The sequence below is a fragment of the Schizosaccharomyces octosporus genome, assembly GCF_000150505.1.
Source record: "Schizosaccharomyces octosporus yFS286 unplaced genomic scaffold supercont6.1, whole genome shotgun sequence".
Classification (NCBI taxonomy): domain Eukaryota; kingdom Fungi; phylum Ascomycota; class Schizosaccharomycetes; order Schizosaccharomycetales; family Schizosaccharomycetaceae; genus Schizosaccharomyces; species Schizosaccharomyces octosporus.
In genome coordinates, this window is record NW_013185619.1 from 2937188 (window position 1) to 2957054 (window position 19867).

At 37.9% G+C, this 19867-nt stretch overlaps 8 protein-coding genes across 8 annotated transcripts; 5 read left to right on the forward strand and 3 right to left on the reverse strand.

The window, feature by feature from the left end:
- Positions 1-544: 544 nt before the first annotated feature.
- SOCG_02134 (translation initiation factor eIF3h) lies at positions 545-2240 on the forward strand. Its single transcript, XM_013160628.1, has 4 exons — positions 545-644; positions 686-792; positions 955-1815; positions 1865-2240. Exons 1-4 carry the CDS (start codon positions 619-621, stop codon positions 1945-1947), a joined length of 1077 nt encoding a protein of 358 aa, XP_013016082.1. The 5' UTR covers positions 545-618; the 3' UTR covers positions 1948-2240.
- A 30-nt stretch (positions 2241-2270) lies between these two features.
- Positions 2271-3821, forward strand: SOCG_02135 (septin Spn2). Its single transcript, XM_013160629.1, has 5 exons — positions 2271-2507; positions 2555-2629; positions 2680-2808; positions 2945-3026; positions 3079-3821. The coding sequence occupies exons 1-5, from the start codon at positions 2468-2470 to the stop codon at positions 3746-3748; spliced, it is 996 nt and encodes a 331-aa protein (XP_013016083.1). The 5' UTR covers positions 2271-2467; the 3' UTR covers positions 3749-3821.
- Positions 3822-3826: 5 nt separating this feature from the next.
- SOCG_02136 (transcription factor Moc3) lies at positions 3827-6253 on the reverse strand. Its single transcript, XM_013160630.1, has one exon. The coding sequence runs from the start codon at positions 5596-5598 to the stop codon at positions 3931-3933; it is 1668 nt and encodes a 555-aa protein (XP_013016084.1). The 5' UTR covers positions 5599-6253; the 3' UTR covers positions 3827-3930.
- Positions 6254-6698: 445 nt separating this feature from the next.
- On the reverse strand, positions 6699-8776 carry SOCG_02137 (sleepy Slp1). The gene has a single exon (XM_013160631.1). It carries the CDS (start codon positions 8334-8336, stop codon positions 6864-6866), a length of 1473 nt encoding a protein of 490 aa, XP_013016085.1. The 5' UTR covers positions 8337-8776; the 3' UTR covers positions 6699-6863.
- Positions 8777-8782: 6 nt separating this feature from the next.
- On the forward strand, positions 8783-13214 carry SOCG_02138 (endo-1,3-beta-glucanase Eng1). The gene has a single exon (XM_013160632.1). It carries the CDS (start codon positions 9711-9713, stop codon positions 12837-12839), a length of 3129 nt encoding a protein of 1042 aa, XP_013016086.1. The 5' UTR covers positions 8783-9710; the 3' UTR covers positions 12840-13214.
- A 512-nt stretch (positions 13215-13726) lies between these two features.
- SOCG_02139 (superoxide dismutase Sod1) lies at positions 13727-15212 on the reverse strand. The gene has a single exon (XM_013160633.1). It carries the CDS (start codon positions 14355-14357, stop codon positions 13890-13892), a length of 468 nt encoding a protein of 155 aa, XP_013016087.1. The 5' UTR covers positions 14358-15212; the 3' UTR covers positions 13727-13889.
- Positions 15213-15334: 122 nt separating this feature from the next.
- Positions 15335-17661, forward strand: SOCG_02140 (gamma-glutamyl phosphate reductase Pro1). Its single transcript, XM_013160634.1, has one exon. It carries the CDS (start codon positions 16134-16136, stop codon positions 17493-17495), a length of 1362 nt encoding a protein of 453 aa, XP_013016088.1. The 5' UTR covers positions 15335-16133; the 3' UTR covers positions 17496-17661.
- A 114-nt stretch (positions 17662-17775) lies between these two features.
- SOCG_02141 (AGC/NDR protein kinase Orb6) lies at positions 17776-19846 on the forward strand. Its single transcript, XM_013160635.1, has 3 exons — positions 17776-18090; positions 18327-18501; positions 18546-19846. The coding sequence occupies exons 1-3, from the start codon at positions 17936-17938 to the stop codon at positions 19638-19640; spliced, it is 1425 nt and encodes a 474-aa protein (XP_013016089.1). The 5' UTR covers positions 17776-17935; the 3' UTR covers positions 19641-19846.
- The last annotated feature ends 21 nt before the right edge of the window (positions 19847-19867 follow it).

The following is a 19867-nucleotide window of genomic DNA, read 5'->3' on the forward strand; positions in this document are numbered from 1 at the left end:
TGCCATTATGCAACTTGATCCAAAAAGGATCCAGCTACAAAGCATCCATTCAGTAAGAAAGTAATATCTCACTCTTCGGGCAATGGCGCTACCGATCATCATCCGTGTTGAGTTCTGTGGCTAGGTTAGGAAACCCAAGCCGGACGTATACTATAGAAATGATCCTATGGAGTATCGTCGATGGTTTACAATGAAGCGAAAGGTCTGTTATTTATAGTAAATGCAATCCAAAAAAGCAGTCACAGGTCAACAAAAAATGGAAAGAAAGCAGTCCTCGTCGGCGAATCATATACCAAGGAAGACTGTAGAATATTTTTCGATAGGAAAATTATACAGAAATGTAACAAAGAGGGAAGTACTACGGAAAATAAATTTAACGATTGGTTTTGTAATATGGTAATCAAAGAGAAAACTTTGCGTTTTAATAATTAAAATAGCCTTCAAATATTTTGGTTTTAGTTCTTTTTTTTTTTAAAAAATAGAAATTAAAACTATAAAAATCTATCTTTGTATAATTTTTTTTGGCTTTGTTACTTTTGTCACTGGTACCTTTGGCTTCCTCTGAATACTACCATTTAGTACTCTACACCAACTAACCAACGAGGAAAATTGGGAATCATGTCAGAAACGACATCTGTAAACATGTATGTTTCAAAAATCAAAATAAAGAATGCTAACATGTTAGTCCGGAGTTGGAATCTCCTCCTATTGAGAGGGTTGAGTTGGAATCGATGCTTGTTATGAATATAATCAAGCATTGCCGTGATTCCTTCCCAAATGTAGGCACCATAGGTAAGTTTTTATTAAATATTTTTTTTTTTTGTAAAGTTAAAAGGTTTGCTGTTGATCGTGTTTTGCAGATTGGAAAAGTCCTATTTTTTTTCTGCTGTTGTGCACTGTTGTGTTGGCGAATTTGTAACTTTTATATAACTCATTCACACTAACGCTTTTTAGGCCAACTTGTCGGTATCGACATTGACGGTGTTTTACAAGTTAGTAACAGTTTTGAGTCCCCTGCTGTCCTTGAAAACGAGGAATCCGCTGTCAATAAATCTGTATCAGGAAAAGCCCGTCAAGCTCATACTGAAGCTACTTTGAACCGTATGCAATACTTGGGTGCTGTTACTGGTCACGTTGGTTGGTACCAAGGAACCTATGTAGGGGATTTCCTTAACAGCTCTTTCTTCGTTGACACCCAATATGCTTATCAAAAGGAGAATCCTAACAGCATTGCTCTCGTTTACGATTTGTCTCAATCTTGCAATGGTTCTTTGATTCTTCGTGCATTTCAACTTACTCCCGAGTTTATGGCTGCCTACGAGGAAAAGACATGGACCGCCACATCCTTAAACAACCACCATGTCTCACCCTCTAACATTGTGCGCGAGTTACCTGTTGCTATTCACAATTCTCACTTGGCCACTTGTCTTCTTCACTCTCTCAGTGAGCCTTCTGAAGCCTCATCTTTGTTGTCATCAGAGGCTGCTCTTGAGTCTATGGAGCGTAATTTGCCTTTGACCGAAACTTTCAGCAATTTCGATCTTAACCTTGGTGCTCGTCACAAGAAGAACATTGAGCATCTTTTGGATTCTGTAGATGAATTTCATTATGAACAAGGTAATGTTGGTTTCCATCAACGCCAACTTGCTCGTGAGCAAGCCAAGATTCAACAATGGTTGACTAAGAGAAAGGCTGAAAACGCTACTCGTGCCGCTGAGAACCGCCCTCTCTTGCCTTTGGACGAATGGAAGCGCATCTTCAAACTCCCCGCTGAACCTCGTCTTCTCGATTCTTTGTTAATAAGTGCTCAAATTCGTATGTCATTTAAACCAGTTATTTTGTGCCTTCACTAACCATTATTTAGGTCAACATTGCTCTCAAGTTGATGAGCAAAGCTTGTCGTTTTTGTCTAAATTATCGGGCGTGCGTAATGCTTATACCTCTTAGATGAATTCAATAAAAGAACGGTAGTTGTGATAATGTATTGACTTGGTTGAACGGAACTTAAGTAGTTTATGAATAATCCTGCTTTACAGTAACTGTTAGGAAAGTTTGGCAATCACTTCTTTGCTTAAAGGGCGAAGAATTTGTTCGTAAAGCAAAGTAACAGAGTAATTTGTGAAAACAACAGGTGCAATTAAATGATTAAACTAGTCAATAACTGTTCTTATGCTGGAATTTATATGTTGTCCATCTGAAAGCAGGTTTTAAGAAAATAAAATTATAAATAATTTATGTAGCATTGATATTTAACAACAGCTCAATTTCATAACTGTTAGTATAAATTAAGAGCTTGGTATTCATTTCATTTCATTTCGTTATTAGTTTGTTTTGTTAGTTGTGTTTATTGTATGCTTTTAAGATTCTATGTTTACTTCCTTTGTTTACTTTACTGGTTACGCATTGTCTTCCATACTACCGCACCCATCCATAACAAGAAACTTATCCTCTCAACCAAGTCTGAAAGATGGAGAATCCAGAGTCTATCCCTTTAAATAACTATGTTGGTAGGCAATTCGAAACTGATAATAAAGAATAGTGCTAAACCATGTAGGCTTCGATTCCATTACTTCCCAAATCAACCGCAAATTAGTCCGCCGTGGATTTCAATTCAACGTTATGGTAGTAGGTATGTTTGTTCCAAATTTTATTTATTAAGTTACTAATTGATTTATATAGGTCCTTCGGGAAGTGGAAAGAGCACACTCGTGAACACATTGTTCTCTGCTCATTTGATGAATAGCAAAGGACGAGTTGACATTCAAACACCTTATCGCCAAACTACGGAAATTAATGTTACGAGTCATGGTAAGTATTTTTTTTTTTTTTTTTTTTTTTTTTTTGCCTCGGACTACATATACAGCCTTACTATTTTATATGTTGAACTTTTGAGCGATACCCTCCTCAAGGTCAATCTTTGAAGATAGAATTCTGACATTTTTAGTGGTGCAAGAAAACCGCGTTCAGTTACAATTAAATCTTATTGATACACCAGGTTATGGTGATCAAATCAATAATGATAAATGGTAGGTGAATCGAGAAACCTTTGTTTGTGGTCCTTTTTAACATTTTTACTAGCTGGGAGCCTATTATCAAGTACATTCGTGATCAACATTCATCCTATTTGCGACGTGAATTAAATTCTCATCGCGAAAAGCGCCTTCAAGACACAAGAGTTCATTGCTGTCTATTCTTCATACGCCCCACAGGTCATTCCTTACGGCCTATTGATATTGCAGTGCTAAAACGCCTCACTGAAATTGTTAATGTTGTTCCTGTTATTGCCAAATCCGACTCTTTGACTCTTGAAGAGCGCGCTGCCTTTAAGCAACAAATTCGAGAAGAGATTACCAAGCATGATATTAATTTGTACCCCTATGATAGTGATGATATTGATGATGAGGAATTGAATCTTAATGCAGCCGTTCGCAATCTTATCCCATTTGCTGTTGTCGGCTCAGAAAAGGAAATTGTTGTTGACGGAAAACATATTCGTGGAAGACAAAACAGATGGGGCATTGTTAATGTTGATGATGAAAACCACTGTGAGTTTATTTATCTCCGTAACTTTTTAATGCGTACTCATTTGCAGGATCTTATAGAAACCACTTCGGTATATCACTACGAGAGATTCCGTTCGAAGCAACTGAGTACCCTAAAGGAACAATCTTCTATGGCATCTAGAATGGCAAGCCCTAGTCCCAATTTCCCTGATCACTTCCACCCATCTGCTACTATCGCAAACTAAGTTTTCTTTTTCGACTTTTCGTCAAGCATTAATATACAATAATATTTTAGTTTATTACTACATATCATTAAAGTATATTTGTAAGTAAAAATAAACGATAGCTTATTCAAATTTGTTGTTCATTCAACCAAATTGTCAAAAAAAACATCTAAGGGTATACAAAATGACAGTTCAGCAAATGCCTAACGCTCAATCTCGCTATTATAAATATTTGAATCGAAAGATTTAGTAACGTTAATTGCAGAACCATTAGATTCGGAGCACTCTAAAAAACTGTTGAATAGAAGACGGCTGTAATAACTTTGAATTTGAAACAGCATCTGTGCTTCTTTGCTTCCACGAGAAAAGCAATTTTGTAATGATAAAGCACATTGATAAATAGAATAAGTGAGTGCGGAATCAATACAATCTTTTTGTGCTAGAAGTTGAAGAGTTTCAAGCAAATCATTGCTGTTTTTAGTTAAAGCATGACCAATGCAATCTAAAACTTGAAAGGTTATTGTTGATGAACTGGAGTATAAACGAACGTGGAATTCATCTCTCCAAGAAATGATGCGATTTAAGTGAACATTTCCATGAATCAATGGTTCTGATAATATCTTTATTCCTTCACTAAAAAGAGTGTCTGAAATCAAAACGTTACTCCGAGAACTAAATGCTTCAGATATGGAGGAACCGTCAAAACCCCACATGTTTTGACGCGGCAGCAGAGCAAGTACTGTTTCACGGATCACCATTGCCAGTAAAATGTTAACGAAATTTGATCGTACAGTAGACAAACAGCTCAATTTCTTGAAAGTATTATTGACAAACAACATATCGCAGTTTGGAATACTTAAATAAGTCAGAGCTAAAAACGCATATGAAAGTAACGATTCAAAGGAATTCGGGTTCGGAATTGGAGTACGTAAAGCTTTTAAAATACAACTATAAGCGTTATAACTATCCAAACGCTTAGCTGCAGTGAAAGCAAGCAAAGAGTAATTCATACATGGAATAGATTCAGCTAAATGGGGTACAGTATTCGACCAAAAATGAAGCGCAGTGGCATCTTCAAACTCAAATACACGAATAGATGGTATAATATAATGAAAATAGAAAGGAGAAACTTCCAAAGGTTGAAAGGGCATGGTAAGTAAATTAGGAGGAATGGAACCAGAAGAGCGTAAGGATGACAAAGGATGTTGACTCGAGCCCGTAACGGTCGAAGGAGCAGAATTTACAGAAGCATAATTATAAGGGTTCGATGTTGTAGAACACATAGGAGCTGAAGGATGTACTTGTTGATTAACCTGAGAATAACCAGGAGGAAAAGGATTCGGATGTACAGTAGATGGATATAGTGAAGGATGCTGCTTCATTGGTGGCGGAATAGAAGAATTAGTATTCGGAGTTCTCGATGAACGATTCAATTCATTGGGCATAAAATCTTGATGTGATGAATTCAGATCGGGATCAGTATCTGCAGAGGAAGGAAGACAAGAAGTAGCAGGTGCTGCATTCATATTGAATATAGGTGATGATTGTTGTTGTGGAAGTAATGCCGCATTTATATTTACATTGACGGGAGATAAGCTTTCACCTGTTTGAGGAGTGGTCGAAGGGTTTGGGTAGCCTTCACAATTTCGATTTGATTTAGAGCAGTTGGCGCAAAGTGGTTTGGTCTCGTCACATTTAATTCTTCTTCGTCGACAAGTTAAACAGCCAGTCTTGGTTCTTCGTTTAACAGGCTTGGGAGGCTGCTCTTGTTGCTGTTTCACTAACAGAGGAATCGGAGGGACATTGGAAAGGACAGGGGTCATTCGATATCGTTTTACAGAAGCATCTGGGTATGCAACATAGGGTTTCATAATAAGTACATATATGCTGATCGTAATGAACCCCGAAAAGAGTCGACAGACTTCAAACAAAGAAAAAAGAAAGAGAAAGATCAAAAAAAAATAAATCCAGAAAATATACGACAAATATTGACAACGTTAACAAGCCGAAAAGGTAACCCAACCCAGCATAAATATTCAAAAGTAGCCAAAAAAATCAAGATTCAGTTAAAACATAGAGGATGAATGGAAGATCAAGTGAAATACAATTCAAAATGAAAAGAAAATTAAAAATAAAGATTCGAAAAGGAGGGAGTCTTTCAGATAATACGATAAAAACAGATACCCTTTCAGTTCAAAACTAAACACTACCGTTAACAATAAATAGCAAGAACCAGCAAAACAGAATTCTTAAAAATTTCAATAAATATCAAGCAATCAATAGAACAATGATATATGAGTCAATATGGGCCCACAAATTCAAATCTTCCAATTCAGTTGCGGTATGTTTATAAGTGAATAGAGCAGTACAGCCTGTAATTAATTTAATTATAATACACTCGTTTCTTGTCTATTTTTTTCTGTTTATGTGGACTTATCGAAGCAACTATGAGTAGTGTGCGACGTGGTATGGGCTATACTGTAGTGGATGAATTAAAGAAAAAAAAAATACAGAAACAAAAGCAAAAGCAAAACAAGCGAAAAAAAATTCAAACACTCTAGAAATTCTCTCATTTATATTTAGTAAATATCTCAATATTAATAACTTGAAATTATGTAAAATATTAAGTCAGAATAAACATTTGTAACAAAGTACCATCTGAAGCTGTTTTCTCATGGTCCTTGGTATAAAAAATAAACCAAAACTAATTGACTTGGAATATATATACAGAAAAAACTTTACTACGATTGTTAAGTACTTTTTGAATAAGTAAAGGAAGCACGAAAACCAACGTTATGGTGAGTAAACAAAACTTCATTACAAATATATTTTCAGATTCTCAAGGTATTGCAAGTAATCATAGGCAATGAAGCTTACAAAGAAATCACAAACCAACAGTTACTATGCAAGATGTTGCAACGTTTGTTCCGAGAAAATACAAACAAGACAATACTCGTCTTATTCTATTTCTTACCGTTCAAGAACACTCATATGGGAATATTAATTAATATATTAAGTATCGTGACAATTTATCAGGTCATTAGGGCATTAGACAAATAAATAGAAAGCTCATTAAGAAGATTCGTGACCGAACGAAGAAAGCCGACCATTGCAATATTAAAAGCATACTGGTACATTATCGGATAGTCATATTTGTAGTTCCAGCTTTAGAAAAGATTCCGGTCCTCTTCTTTGTTTCGCTATCATTTACTCGCCAGAATTTCAAATTTTCATCACTAGCAGCAGTAGACAAAATGCGTCCATCAGGAGATAAAGCAGAATAGAGCACTCTGCTATCATGCGCGGGAATATCTACTTGCTTTGTGACACCCGTCGTGCCATAAGACCAGACAGACAAATTATTATCAGGAAAGCCGTGTGTGGATATAATCTCTTTCAATTGAGGACTCCATGTTAATGATGTTACCTGGCTACCAGCATCGACAGTGTTGACTCTTGATCCCGTAGCTGCGTTCCAGAAATGGATTTTCTTATCCATGGTACCACCGCCGGTTGCTAACAGATTACTCTGCCAAGGGCACCACGCTACCGCTTTAACGGCTGCCGTATGATTTGTTTTTGTAAATTTTGGAATGGACGATCTAGCGTCCCAAATTTGAACCAAATTATCATTACCACCAGAAGCTAATTGAAGTCCATCCGAACGCCACGCTAGGCCACAGACCTCACTTTCATGTCCCAGCAACTCGCCTACCTTGTGCTGAGCAATTCGCACATCATGGTGATGGATTGCACCTGAGCGACTGCCACTTGATAAAATGTGTCGATCCCATGCCAAAACGCCTACTCTCGACTGATGGCCTGCCATCGTTCGGAGCTTCTTTTGCGATTCGACATCATAGATCTCAACCAATCCATTACCAAGTCCTACAGACAAAAAGGTACCGTCTTGGGACCATTTCACACCCGCTACATAAGTGGATTCATCCGTTTCTGCCAAACCGCTAACATCACCACTGTCGGCATTCCAAACGTAAACGTTTCTTTCAAGTGCGATAGCGACTGCATTCAAATTCGACCAATCCAGCAAGTTCAAATAGTAGTCATCGACGATACCTGGTGCATCCAAGACGCGTTCGGGTGTTGTAGCAAATTTGCGCTTTGTCTGAGAAACGACAGCTTTTTGAGGACGATTATATTGAGCACGCAAATCAACTGGTTTCTTGGATTCAGGGGCATCTGGTTTAAAAGCAAGGATACGCGTATTTAAGTCCAAGCCACAAGCTTCGGCAACTGATTCATTGTACTCTGCAGATAATTCGTGCTTTTGACTTGAAACGAAGGCGTTTGCTGAGTTTTGTCTGGAAGGAATAAATCTGTCACTGTGGTTCGGACAATGGTGTTTAGCTCGAGGAGAACTTACCGAAGTAGACAATGACCAGTCGGATGATACAACATCGAGTTTAGGTGAACCTCGGACAAAGTTGGACGATACCTTTGTAGGACTTTTTCTCGCCGAACGACTTACTTTCCCCAAAAGAGCCTGTTGATGCAAAGGTGTAATTGGACTGTTTGGATATACCAAGGGTCTCTTTTTTGTAGGGGTAGAAAATTTAGGAATATAAGACAAATTGCTGCTAACGTCCATGATTTATGAGGTAATTTGTTTGTTGATTTCACAGCAAGGAATATACTTAGAGCGTAAAAAAAGAGAGACTAAATAAAAAAGAAAAAGAATGACAAAGTTATGTTGAGTGTAATTAAAGAATCAACGAGTAGAATTCAGTCGATTGTTAAGAACTTCTTTTACTTTTTACTTTTCAAGTGACCAGCACTTTTGCTTAGAAAGATATATAAAAAAAAAGAGAAAATCAAAACAAAGAAGGAGACCAGCTCAGAGAACAAAAAAAGGTAATACAACGGAAAGTTCCAGCTTTCCTTTACCACATTCAATGTAGGACCAGCCTAATGAAAAAAATATTAAAAAAAAGAATAAAGAATTCTGCAAAATCCGGATGATTGAGTCTTCGTGGTGGTTTGTTTACTTTAAATTCCAACCACCTCGTCTTATATTACAAACGCTGAACCCTTACCCTTTGGTTACCATCGCAACAAGTGTAAATAAATAAACAGTAAACAAGGAGTAGTAACAAGCACCATTTTGCAAAAGTAGTAAAAACAAAATACATCAGTCTTCACGACGAAAGTATGAAGAAAGAAGAGTTTCTTTCTTGTTTTTCACTCTCCAAGGAAACGCTTCGTTTGAAGAATATTGAAATATCTGACTAAATCGAGTATACTAAATAAGAAGTATTGATCAGATACAACAGGTGCAAAAACTTGCAAGAACAAAACAAATCATATCAAAAAACAAATGACAAAAAGTGTTGGTTATGCAAAAAGCACTATATATCGTTCATAAATCAATAAAATCCATCATGAAATATTCATATATTTGCATTTGTTGGTTCATGAGAACGGCATTCTTCTTATACCTGCTACGTAAAACTTTCCTTGGAAATTTGTAGACAGTGTACCAGTAGCATGTTCTATGGAATGTCGCCGGATGGAGGTTTAGCAAACTTGGACAATATTTTAAAAAATTTATTTTTAGATAATCCAAACGACTGATTTTACTCGACTATAGCACTACTTAGGCGTTCGATGGCTGGTAAATATGACTACTTCAAGTGTCTACTTCTTCCTTTCACAAATTCATCTACTATGGCTGACAAAAACTCGAATGTGGTACGAAGAAATTTATCCCTGAATGATTAATAAAAATGATTATAAAGCGAAGGAAATGCTCGACATGTTCACTAGTAGTCAATATTACTCGAACTTTTGGGTGGGACTTGAGATTTCGATTGTAATATCAATCCTTTAGAGCATTCCCATATTACAACCAAAATTCTCTTTTATTATTTCGTGGAAGGTATTATCGGATAACCATATAATTCATTAATTTACTTCCTATTGTTCTATTGTTTACATTGTTACTTGCCAAGTTTCAATTCATTAGATGATGGGATTTTCAAAACGATCCCTCGGTTATATGTTGGCGGGCTGCCTTGGTCTTGCTACGGCTTCTCCTCTGTATGGTAATCTCGAAACAATGGAACCATCCTCGCAGAAACTTGAAAAGCGCTCAACAGATGTCTTTGAGCAAGTCATTGATACTTCTGATCCAACTGGTTTGTTCGGGTCTGCAAGGCACCCTTTGACACCAGCTGGTGTTTCCGAGAATAATGGTATGCCCATTGAAACAAACAAATTTTACGACAACCTTTTGGTTGGCTCCAGAACCTCCTTTCTTTATGCTGATCCATACCGTTACTGGTGGCAGTCTTCGAATACTCATTCTGGTATATGTATCAGTCATACCGATGAGAACCAACGAGTCTTTGACTGGGGTAGCGCTGTTCCCAGTTTCTATTTTAACCCAATTGGTCTTTGCTCTTTGGGTTTTGGTGCTTCTGGATTGACCGAAGCCATTACCCCCGAGGTCGACGAAGTAGATCAAATGTCCGCTCGTGTCAACTTCAACTGGGGCTCCTCTTCCATGAGAATCTCCTTGGTCGAGGGATTGGCCTTCAGCACTGCCGAGTACTCCAATGCAGTTCCTGAGATTTTCACTTCCACCTTCTTTATGAATAATATCCAATCCGTTTCCGGATCTTCTGCCACTCAAAAGTACAAAGTTACTTTGTCGGATGGCCATATCTGGCTCATTTATGTCTTTGGTAACCACCTTACTTTGAACGCTAATGGAAACCAAGTTCTCGTTGGCTCAAACTCCTTTACTGGTTATATTCAAATCGCCAAGATTCCGTCAGGCGATTCCGAAGCCGAGTCCATTTATGACAAATATGCCGGTGCATACGTTACTGGTATTTCCGTCTCTGGTAATGTTGATGGTGATACTGGCTATTATACCTTCAACTTGAAGACTTCTGGTCATAGTTCCAATGTGCCCTTACATTTCTTATTGCCCCACCAAATTGATTCCCTTTCCTCAGGCGCATCTACTACCGGAATTTCTTTGGTTTCCTTGGTTAGCGGCTATGCTACAGCTGTTGCCGGTAACTCCATTACTTTTGCCGACACTGTCCCTAAGGATATTCACTTCTTGCCCTGGTCACCTCAAGGTAAAAAGGTCGGTTACTCGACAGATGCTCTCAACGAAATTAGGGCTGTTGCAACCCAAGAGATGAATGGTGACATGGATGCTGAAAGTGATTTGGACTCTATGTATTACAGTGGTAAAGTCCTTGGTAAGTATGCAATGCTTTGCCTTACAATCAACGATATCTTAAACGACAAGGAGATGAGCAATACTTGCGTCAAAAAATTAGAAAGTGCTTTTGCTCGCTTCGTTGATAACAAGCAAATTAATCCTTTGGTTTATGATTCTACTTGGAAAGGTGTAATCAGCAAAGCTGGTCTTTCTGGTTATGCTATGGCAGATTTTGGAAACACTTATTATAATGATCACCACTTTCACTATGGCTACTTTGTTCTTACAGCCGCGGTTATTGCTCATATTGATCCTGACTGGATAAATGCTGGTAATAACAAGAAGTTCGTTAATTCACTTATTCGTGATGTTTCCAATCCCACTAGCCAGGATCCCCATTTCCCCGTTCAAAGAATGTTTGATTTTTACCACGGCCATTCATGGGCAGCAGGTCTATTTGAGTCAAATGATGGCAAGGACGAAGAATCTACTTCCGAGGATTACAACTTCTTTTATGGTATGAAGTTATGGGGTGAAGTTACTGGTGATGATGCTATGGTAGATCGTGCAAACATTATTTTGTCTATCTTGAAGCGTTCCCTCAATAAGTACATCTACTACTCGAAAGGAAATGTTCAACCTGAATCTATGCAACCTAACTATGTGGCCGGTATCACCTTCATGAACAAGATCACCCATGTGACCTATTTCGGTACTAATCCTGAATTTGTTCAAGGTATTCATATGCTTCCAGTTACTCCTATTTCAGCCTACATCCGTGAACAATCATTTATCAGAAACGAATGGGATAATATGCTTGTTCATGACCTTGGAGCAGCAATTCCTTCTTGGAGAAGCTTGTTGTATGCTGATTATGCTATCGTAGATCCATGGACAAGTTACAGCTACTTTTCTACACCTGCATTTCAACCTAGTTGGTTAGATGTTGGTGCTTCTCGTGCTTGGTACTTGGCATTCTCCGCTGGTCTGGACGGAAGAAATGCTGTTTACTACCCTAAAAACACAGATGACTCTAACCCCAGTTCTGAACCTGCTCCTTCTTCTTCTCCATCTGTGTCTTACGGAACCACAACAACTAGTAAGGTTTATGCTACTACCTCTGTCACGAACTCGGCTACTCCCTCAAATACTGCTTCTGGTAGCTCAACATCTATTCCTCCAGTCTCGATGTCCAGTTTCGTACCTGTTCCTACTTCCACACCCACCTCTGGTCCAAAGACTTGCAACAATGCTGTGTATGACCCTTCTGCATACGTCTGCGATGGTAACTTCCTTTGTCCCATTGTTAATGGTGTACCATACGCGAATTGCAATGGTGCTTGCTATAACCCTAAACAATATGGATGTTACAACAACAATTTAGGCCCCAATGTAAGTCCTCCTGACTTGGCAGTATCTCCTGTTCATACCGAAGCTGGCAAATCTAACACTGCTACTAAAACCAGTTCTTCTTCTTCTTCCTCACCTTCACCCAAACCGACTACTGGAATGCGTAAATGCGGAAATACCATGTACGATGCTAGTGCTATTGTCTGCTATGACAATGACGTTCTTTGTCCTATCGTTGACGGGAATGTTTTTGAAGATTGCAATGGTTCCTGCTACGATCCTTCCAAATATAGTTGCGATAATGGTTCCGTTTCTCATAAAAATGTATCAAAGCCTCCCACTGCCAGCTCGACTCATGCCACTTCCAGCGCTACACACGCTTCCAAACCCTCTACGGCTGCTATTGCTCAATGTGGACAGACCTGGTACAATTCCAACAGCTATATCTGCTACGGCAATTTATTGTGTCCCATTATCGGTGGAAAGAAATTGCAAGCTTGCGGTAGCGCATGTTATGATCCCGATTCTTACAGTTGTCTCGGCGGTAAACTTGTCTCCAAGTAAATCGAAAGTCACTATTGAATGCATATAAAAGCAACGACCATATGCTTTTAACTATTTGTTTTTATTTTTGTTATAAATGTTTTCCCACAGTGGCACGTCTGGTACGTGTTGCAAGATGAGATTAACATTATGATTATTTTGCGTTTGCATACCCTTATTTACATTAATCGTATTGGGTTAATTCGGTTACTCAACTATTTTGTACATAATTCTTCTGGGTCTTTATTTAGAGATATCTGAATGCATATTAATTAACTCTTTGAGAGAGTTAAGTCTCTGTTTGTGAATTAGATAAAGCTTTCTAGATGTAAAGTTCGAGATATCATCTTTAATATTAGATATTCATTTCATTAATCTATGCTAGGTGTTGCTAAAGGGTAAGAAAGCTGAGGTCGTTTGTTATTCAGTAATTTGGGTAATTTTCTTTGACATGCTTTTTGTGGTAGGGAGTAAATGAAAGCAGCTTGATCATGATTAATAGAGTGAGTAATTTGTGAATCTCTATTCACGTCCACATTATATCAATTCTTGCTAAAAAAAAAACAAAAAAAAAGACATTGTCAGAATGAGATTGTATTTGAGTTGAACTGAGACGAAAGAAAATCACAGCTCCATTTTGTGAACTTGTTAGAAACGATTGTAGATTTAAAGTTCTTCTATTACTAGCATTTAGGATGTCATTGGAAAGACAAGAACGCTCTTCCCAATTGGGCATTAAAAACTAAGAACTTGTACTAACTGCACAGACTTAAGACAACTAAATCATATGAAACAGCTTACACAGAAATGCCAAAGGTATAGACCTTTTGGTCATCTAACAAAGGCTACATCTACATAATTACAAGTTCACAAATATTAACGAAAAAAAAAACACTTTTTCATGAAACAAATATCATCATTCGTAATACCTCAACACCTAACAAAACTGCACCATAACTGATCTTTTTCTTAAGAAAAGATCCATCGTTCAATTCGTGACAGATATCCAAAAATAATCTGTAGATATCAAATTTGTAGAATCATAGGATATATAAATGTGCATCTGTGCGTTTAAACAGCGACACCAATGACACCGCAAGCGTTACGGCCACCAGCGTTACCAGTCTTCAAAGACTCTTCATTACCACCCTTACCGAGGTCATCTTCACCGGCGTGGATGACAATGGTACGGCCGATGATGTTGTGAGGGCCATACAAAGTGATGACAGAGTCCTCAAACTTGGCCTTGATCTCACCGTTACCATCAGCGACAACGTTGCCCAAGTCACCAACGTGACGAACAGAGGCAGCACGGTCACCGTGAGTAGTGCCAGTGGGGTTGAAGTGAGGACCAGCAGAGGTACAGCCATTGGTGTTGTCACCAAATTGGTGGATGTGGAATCCACGCTTGGCATTGGCGTCGTTGCCCTTCAAATCGACAGAAACGGTGACGGGAGCCTTTTCGTTTTCTTGTTCAAAAGAAACGACACCGTTAACTTTAGTATCACCGCGGAGAACTGCTACAGCCTTCATAGTCATAAAATGTGTGAATCGTTTATAAATCCTGTTTCACTTGGGAGAGTGGAAGTTGGTAAATTTCATGACTGACGTGGACACCTTTATATATGTCTCCGGTAAAACAACATTATACACCCAAAATCAGCCTATAAGACGTTTTGTTTTCAAATGAACAATTCTTGTATTTAATTTCTCTTTCGGTTCAATATTCACCAGCTTTGTATGACAAATCACCCAAACCTTTTGTTTTTCTCGAACTCACCAAAGGCGTCGTCATTCATCCTGCCAATCATCCAAAGTACCATGAAGTCAACCAATTCACCAACTGTTCTTTGCGTAACAGTGCTTTCGAGTCCGTTAGCCAACTTTGCAAACTGTATGTTGTAATTGCGTATAACATAATACCATTTTGTTTGCAACAGTACCGTAAGTAAATAGAACGAATGAGAACGTTTTGCAACGAATTCAGTCCATGGTCTTTTGCTTTCAACGCCCCCACGTAGTGCCTTGAGGACGCGAAATAACCCAAGTAAGCAAGACTTCTACCAAAAGCGCATCCCACCTACATGAAGGATGCATGGGGGTTACTGGAGCGTATCCTTCAATTCCCTTTAGCGATGAAAGTCATAGACTACAACATGGACATGAAATAGTGATGGATACACAAACTCAAGCATGGTAGCTTCTTGAATTGATCTTTTTATTATCATAGTGCTCGCTGGATGTAAAGGAAACTAGCTGTAAATAAATGTACGTTCATCTTCGAGGAAACCATTGAAGACCCAGGTTAGGTTAGGTTAGGTTGGTCGCTATAACCGCTAGGTAATCATCCTAACCATGGGTAAAAAAAGAGAAGAAGTAAAGGTAAACTCTTGGTTTATATGGACAGCAGAACGGATGGACTTGTTCGCAGTTTCAATTCCGTAGTCGGTTTTATTGATAGGAAAAGAGAATAAATCTCATCATCACGTAGAGCAGAGCGAAAAGTTCGCTGATACATTTTTGCTAGTCGCATAAAACAAAGATCTCACCTCACACGAGCGACTTTTGCGAAATCTATTGGACATAAGATTGTTACTTTGCAGATCTCTCAAGTTCCAAAGAAATAGAAACCTGGATTTGGCGGAAGTTAGGGATATTTAAGCATTGTAAAAGATATATGTTAGAAAATACAATCGAAAACAACATTAAATTTAGAAAAAGAGCCTATATGTTGAACCAAGTGTCCAAGTGATTTTCTTTTGATATGTCTCGTAAGTAACAATTACGAAATGGATCAACGTAGATCAAACAGATCGGCAAAGACGAAAATCTGTAAACAAACAGACAACATTCGTTGCAAAGAAAAGAACACGCAAATCAAACTAGGAATTAATTAGGTTTTTTTGAAATAGGCTTTTATGTATTCATCCAAGGATTTTTCTTGTTGCAGTTGTCTTTCTCTTGATGAAATTGCGAATACTTTAGGGACTATAATATAGTTCCATTGCCAAACATTGCTGTAAGCTCGTTTTATCGTCATGATCCTTCTTTTTTATAAAGAAAAAAAAAACAAAGAACAAAAAGTTTCTTACAGGTATCCAAAAGAAAAACACACATTTCTATATTTTTCTCTGTAAGAATTGAAAGCCACATGAGGTAACAACCATGTTACCTAGTCTTCTTCCATCTTGGACAGACCAACTCTTGTAAATTTTCCTCAGCTTAAAAAAAAGAAAGGTTCTACAACACTTATTATTGTTCTTTTCTTTTTCTTTTAAATCTTTTCTTTGTTTTATTTTTGGTTTCCTTTAAAAAATGTCTTTAGAAGCAAATGTAAAGACAGCTAGAGATTCTTTCATTACTCTTCAAACCCTCTCTGTCAAGGATCGCGATGAAGCACTTCATGTTATTGTAGAAGAATTGACATCCAAAAAAGATGCTATTTTAAAAGCGAATATCGAAGATATGGATGCTGCGAAGAAACAGAATGAAGCTGGAAAGTTGAGCTCATCGATGTTGAAACGTCTTGACTTGTCTACTTCTGGCAAGTATGAATCCATGGTTCAAGGTGTTTTAGACGTGAAAAACCTAGAAGATCCTCTTGGCCGTGTTACATACGGCTGTCGCCTTGATGATAAATTAGATTTGTACCGTGTTTCCTGTCCCGTTGGTGTTCTTTTGGTCATCTTTGAGGCTCGCCCTGAAGTCATTATCAACATTACCGCCCTTGCCATAAAATCTGGTAATGCCGTTGTTTTGAAGGGGGGTACTGAATCTACAAAGTCTTTTGCTGCAATGTCCGAAGTCGTACGTTCAGCACTTTCTAAAACGAAAGTTCCACAAGGTGCAGTGCAACTTGTTCAAAACCGTGAAGAAGTTGCTCAGCTTCTCCAGTTTGATCGCTATATTGACCTTGTTATTCCCCGTGGTAGTGATAAGCTCGTTCGATACATAAAAGACAATACAAAAATCCCTGTTCTTGGACACGCAGATGGTTTGTGCTCCATGTATCTTCATGATGATGCCGACAAAGATCTTGCCGTCAATGTCGTTTTTGATGCTAAAACTGATTACCCAGCTGGTTGCAATGCTGTTGAGACCCTCTTGGTTCATGAAAATGCATTGTCCACTGTGTTGCCGTCCGTTGCCGAAAAGTTATCTCAAGCATCCGTCGTCTTGAAGTGTGATAGCCGCTCTTATGAAATTTTAGAAAAAATTCCTTCCGTCGCAAATTTACTTCAACATTCTACAGAAGAGGATTATGATACTGAATTTTTGGATTATGTTTTGGCTATTAAAACAGTCTCCTCCTTAGAAGAAGCAATGGCACATATTAACACCCATGGTTCCAAACACACTGATTGCATCTTGACTTCTAGTGAATCTACTGCTAATAAGTTTATGTCTGGTATTGATGCTTCTGGTGTTTACTGGAACGCTTCAACCCGCTTTGCAGATGGTTTCCGTTACGGCTTCGGTACTGAGGTGGGCATTAGTACAAACAAGATTCACGCCCGTGGTCCTATGGGATTAGAGGGTTTAACCATTTATAAGTATCAACTTCGCGGAAGTGGTCATATTGCGTCTGCTTATGGTGTGGGTCCTAGTAAGATTCCATTCAAACATGAGCCCCTTAATGTTCATCATATATCTGAGGTTAATAGATTGGAAGACTAACTTTTTTCCATGTGGGTACTATTCTACTTATAACAAACAACCTTTTATTGTCGCGTCTTTCTTTATGTTTTTATAATTTTTCCCTAGATATAATAAGTCATAACTTGAATTAGATTTGCAGTCTGTATAAATAAAGGTAGTGTACAATTCGTAGCAAATTGTAAGGAGAAAAGAAAAAGAAAAGTGTCATTTACATTGAGAATTTCTCTACTAAATTATAAACCGCTATACAATTCAAAGAGGAAAAGTAACATTGATACTTGCAGTTCATTCTTGAGTGAGCGAAAAGATTTACTATTCAACTACCTACCATTGAGAATATATAGTCCGTTTGTACCGCTCTTTTCTATAGCTAAAGACATTGTACCAATTTTGAAATATATGCGCCTTTTTTTCTGGACTGAAGGTCGTTAGATTCTCCAAATCCTGAAGATTTTTGCATGATCAACACCATGGAAAATAGCGGTTCTGCTCATTTTGAAAGAAATCCTTCTCTTTTCCCTAATACAACATTAGAGAAAGCACAGAAAACGAAAAAATATATAGAGCATTATTATAAGGTAGCAGTGGAACATGCTGTAGAAAGAAATCAAAGGTAAGTCAAATGCTGCAATTGAATATTTCCCATATGGACATGTTAGTGCGTTTTTGTAAACAGATATTTAGAAATAGTTCATCTGTGCTACCTTCAGTTTGATTTTGGCTCATTCAAGGTCAAGCCTATTACTTTAATACGGAAAGCAGTTTCTTTGCGTAGTCCGTACGATGGAAAATTTTGATTATTTTATAATTTATAATTTTTGAGAATAGCTATATTAACCATTTCTACAGAAGAATTGAGCTCGAGCGAAAATTAACTACAGAGCGCGGATCTGATGAAAGAAAGAACAGACAGTTAAGAGTGCTGGGAGAGAGGGAGTCACAATTCTTACGTTTTCGAAGGACTAGACTATCTTTAGAAGACTTTTCAACTATTAAAGTAATTGGTAAAGGTGCTTTTGGTGAAGTATGTTTATGTTGTTTTATAGTTTTTATCATTAACACAAATAGGTACGACTAGTACAGAAAAGGGATACCGGAAAGATCTATGCTATGAAGTCTTTACTGAAAACCGAAATGTTCAAAAGGGATCAACTTTCCCATGTCAAGGCTGAACGTGATTTGTTAGTAGAATCAGATTCTCCTTGGGTGGTTTCTCTTTATTTCTCTTTTCAAGATTCCTTATACCTTTACCTTATAATGGAATTTCTGCCAGGAGGTGACTTAATGACCATGTTGATTAATTACGATACGTTTTCAGAAGATGTTACGCGGTTTTACATGGCTGAAACTGTTTTGGCTATTGCCGACGTCCATCGAATGGGATACATCCATCGTGATATTAAACCCGACAATATTTTGATTGACCGTGATGGTCATATCAAATTATCTGATTTTGGCTTGTCCACTGGTTTCTATAAGCAAGATCAAAGTGCTTCTTACATGAGGCCTCCAAAAAGCGGAAACACTCTAAAGAGAGGACAAATGGTAGACGCCATTTGGCTAACCATGTCCTCTAAAGATAAAATGGCTACCTGGAAGAAAAATCGTCGTGTCATGGCGTATAGTACTGTAGGTACTCCCGATTATATTGCACCAGAAATCTTTTTACAACGTGGTTATGGACAAGATTGTGACTGGTGGAGCTTGGGTACTATTATGTTTGAATGTCTCATAGGCTGGCCTCCGTTTTGCAGTGAAAATTCACACGAAACCTATCGTAAAATTGTCAATTGGAGAGAAACTTTAGTTTTTCCTAATGATATCCATCTTAGTTTTGAGGCACGAGACTTGATGAATCGACTTATGACTGATTCTGAACACAGGCTGGGCCGCGGCGGTGTCACTGAAATCATGCAGCACCCCTATTTTAACGGAATTGATTGGGATAATCTTCGTAGTAGTCCTGCTCCATTTATACCATCTTTAAGATCAATTACCGATACTCATTATTTCCCTGTGGACGATTTGAGTCAAGTTCCCGATGAACCTGTTGCAACCCCAGTGGCTAACGTAGATCCAAGCACGCTTGAACAAACAAATATGGCTTTCCTGGGATACACTTACAAAAAGTTTAATTATCTCACCATGAAGGGAGCTTTGTAATTTTAAAATTAATTGATTGGTTGCTTAACTTTTGTTGTTCGCCTGTTTCTTTACCTCATTGCATATTAAGGATGGAAGCAAGACTTAAAAGAGTCAGTCTTGTTTCTATTTTGATGAATCCAAATTACATGTTTTGTTCGTTATTTTCTATCATCTATTAGCGTTTTAATAAATAAAATTTTCAATTAACTTGACTTGAACATTTGGGATACAAAATGGAAAATATC

Excerpts from the sequence above, each read along its gene's own strand:
- SOCG_02139 (XM_013160633.1), bottom strand. The coding sequence starts at position 14,357 with ATGACTATGAAGGCTGTAGCAGTTCTCCGCGGTGATACTAAAGTTAAC.
- SOCG_02141 (XM_013160635.1), top strand. The coding sequence starts at position 17,936 with ATGATCAACACCATGGAAAATAGCGGTTCTGCTCATTTTGAAAGAAAT. Across the intron at positions 18,091-18,326 it reads GCTGTAGAAAGAAATCAAAG|AAGAATTGAGCTCGAGCGAA; the intron begins GTAAGTCAAATG and ends CCATTTCTACAG. Across the intron at positions 18,502-18,545 it reads GTAAAGGTGCTTTTGGTGAA|GTACGACTAGTACAGAAAAG; the intron begins GTATGTTTATGT and ends TAACACAAATAG.
- SOCG_02138 (XM_013160632.1), top strand. The coding sequence starts at position 9,711 with ATGATGGGATTTTCAAAACGATCCCTCGGTTATATGTTGGCGGGCTGC.
- SOCG_02136 (XM_013160630.1), bottom strand. The coding sequence starts at position 5,598 with ATGAAACCCTATGTTGCATACCCAGATGCTTCTGTAAAACGATATCGA.
- SOCG_02135 (XM_013160629.1), top strand. The coding sequence starts at position 2,468 with ATGGAGAATCCAGAGTCTATCCCTTTAAATAACTATGTTG. Across the intron at positions 2,630-2,679 it reads ATTCAACGTTATGGTAGTAG|GTCCTTCGGGAAGTGGAAAG; the intron begins GTATGTTTGTTC and ends TGATTTATATAG. Across the intron at positions 2,809-2,944 it reads AATTAATGTTACGAGTCATG|TGGTGCAAGAAAACCGCGTT; the intron begins GTAAGTATTTTT and ends TGACATTTTTAG.
- SOCG_02134 (XM_013160628.1), top strand. The coding sequence starts at position 619 with ATGTCAGAAACGACATCTGTAAACAT. Across the intron at positions 645-685 it reads GAAACGACATCTGTAAACAT|TCCGGAGTTGGAATCTCCTC; the intron begins GTATGTTTCAAA and ends CTAACATGTTAG. Across the intron at positions 1,816-1,864 it reads GTTAATAAGTGCTCAAATTC|GTCAACATTGCTCTCAAGTT; the intron begins GTATGTCATTTA and ends ACCATTATTTAG.
- SOCG_02137 (XM_013160631.1), bottom strand. The coding sequence starts at position 8,336 with ATGGACGTTAGCAGCAATTTGTCTTATATTCCTAAATTTTCTACCCCT.
- SOCG_02140 (XM_013160634.1), top strand. The coding sequence starts at position 16,134 with ATGTCTTTAGAAGCAAATGTAAAGACAGCTAGAGATTCTTTCATTACT.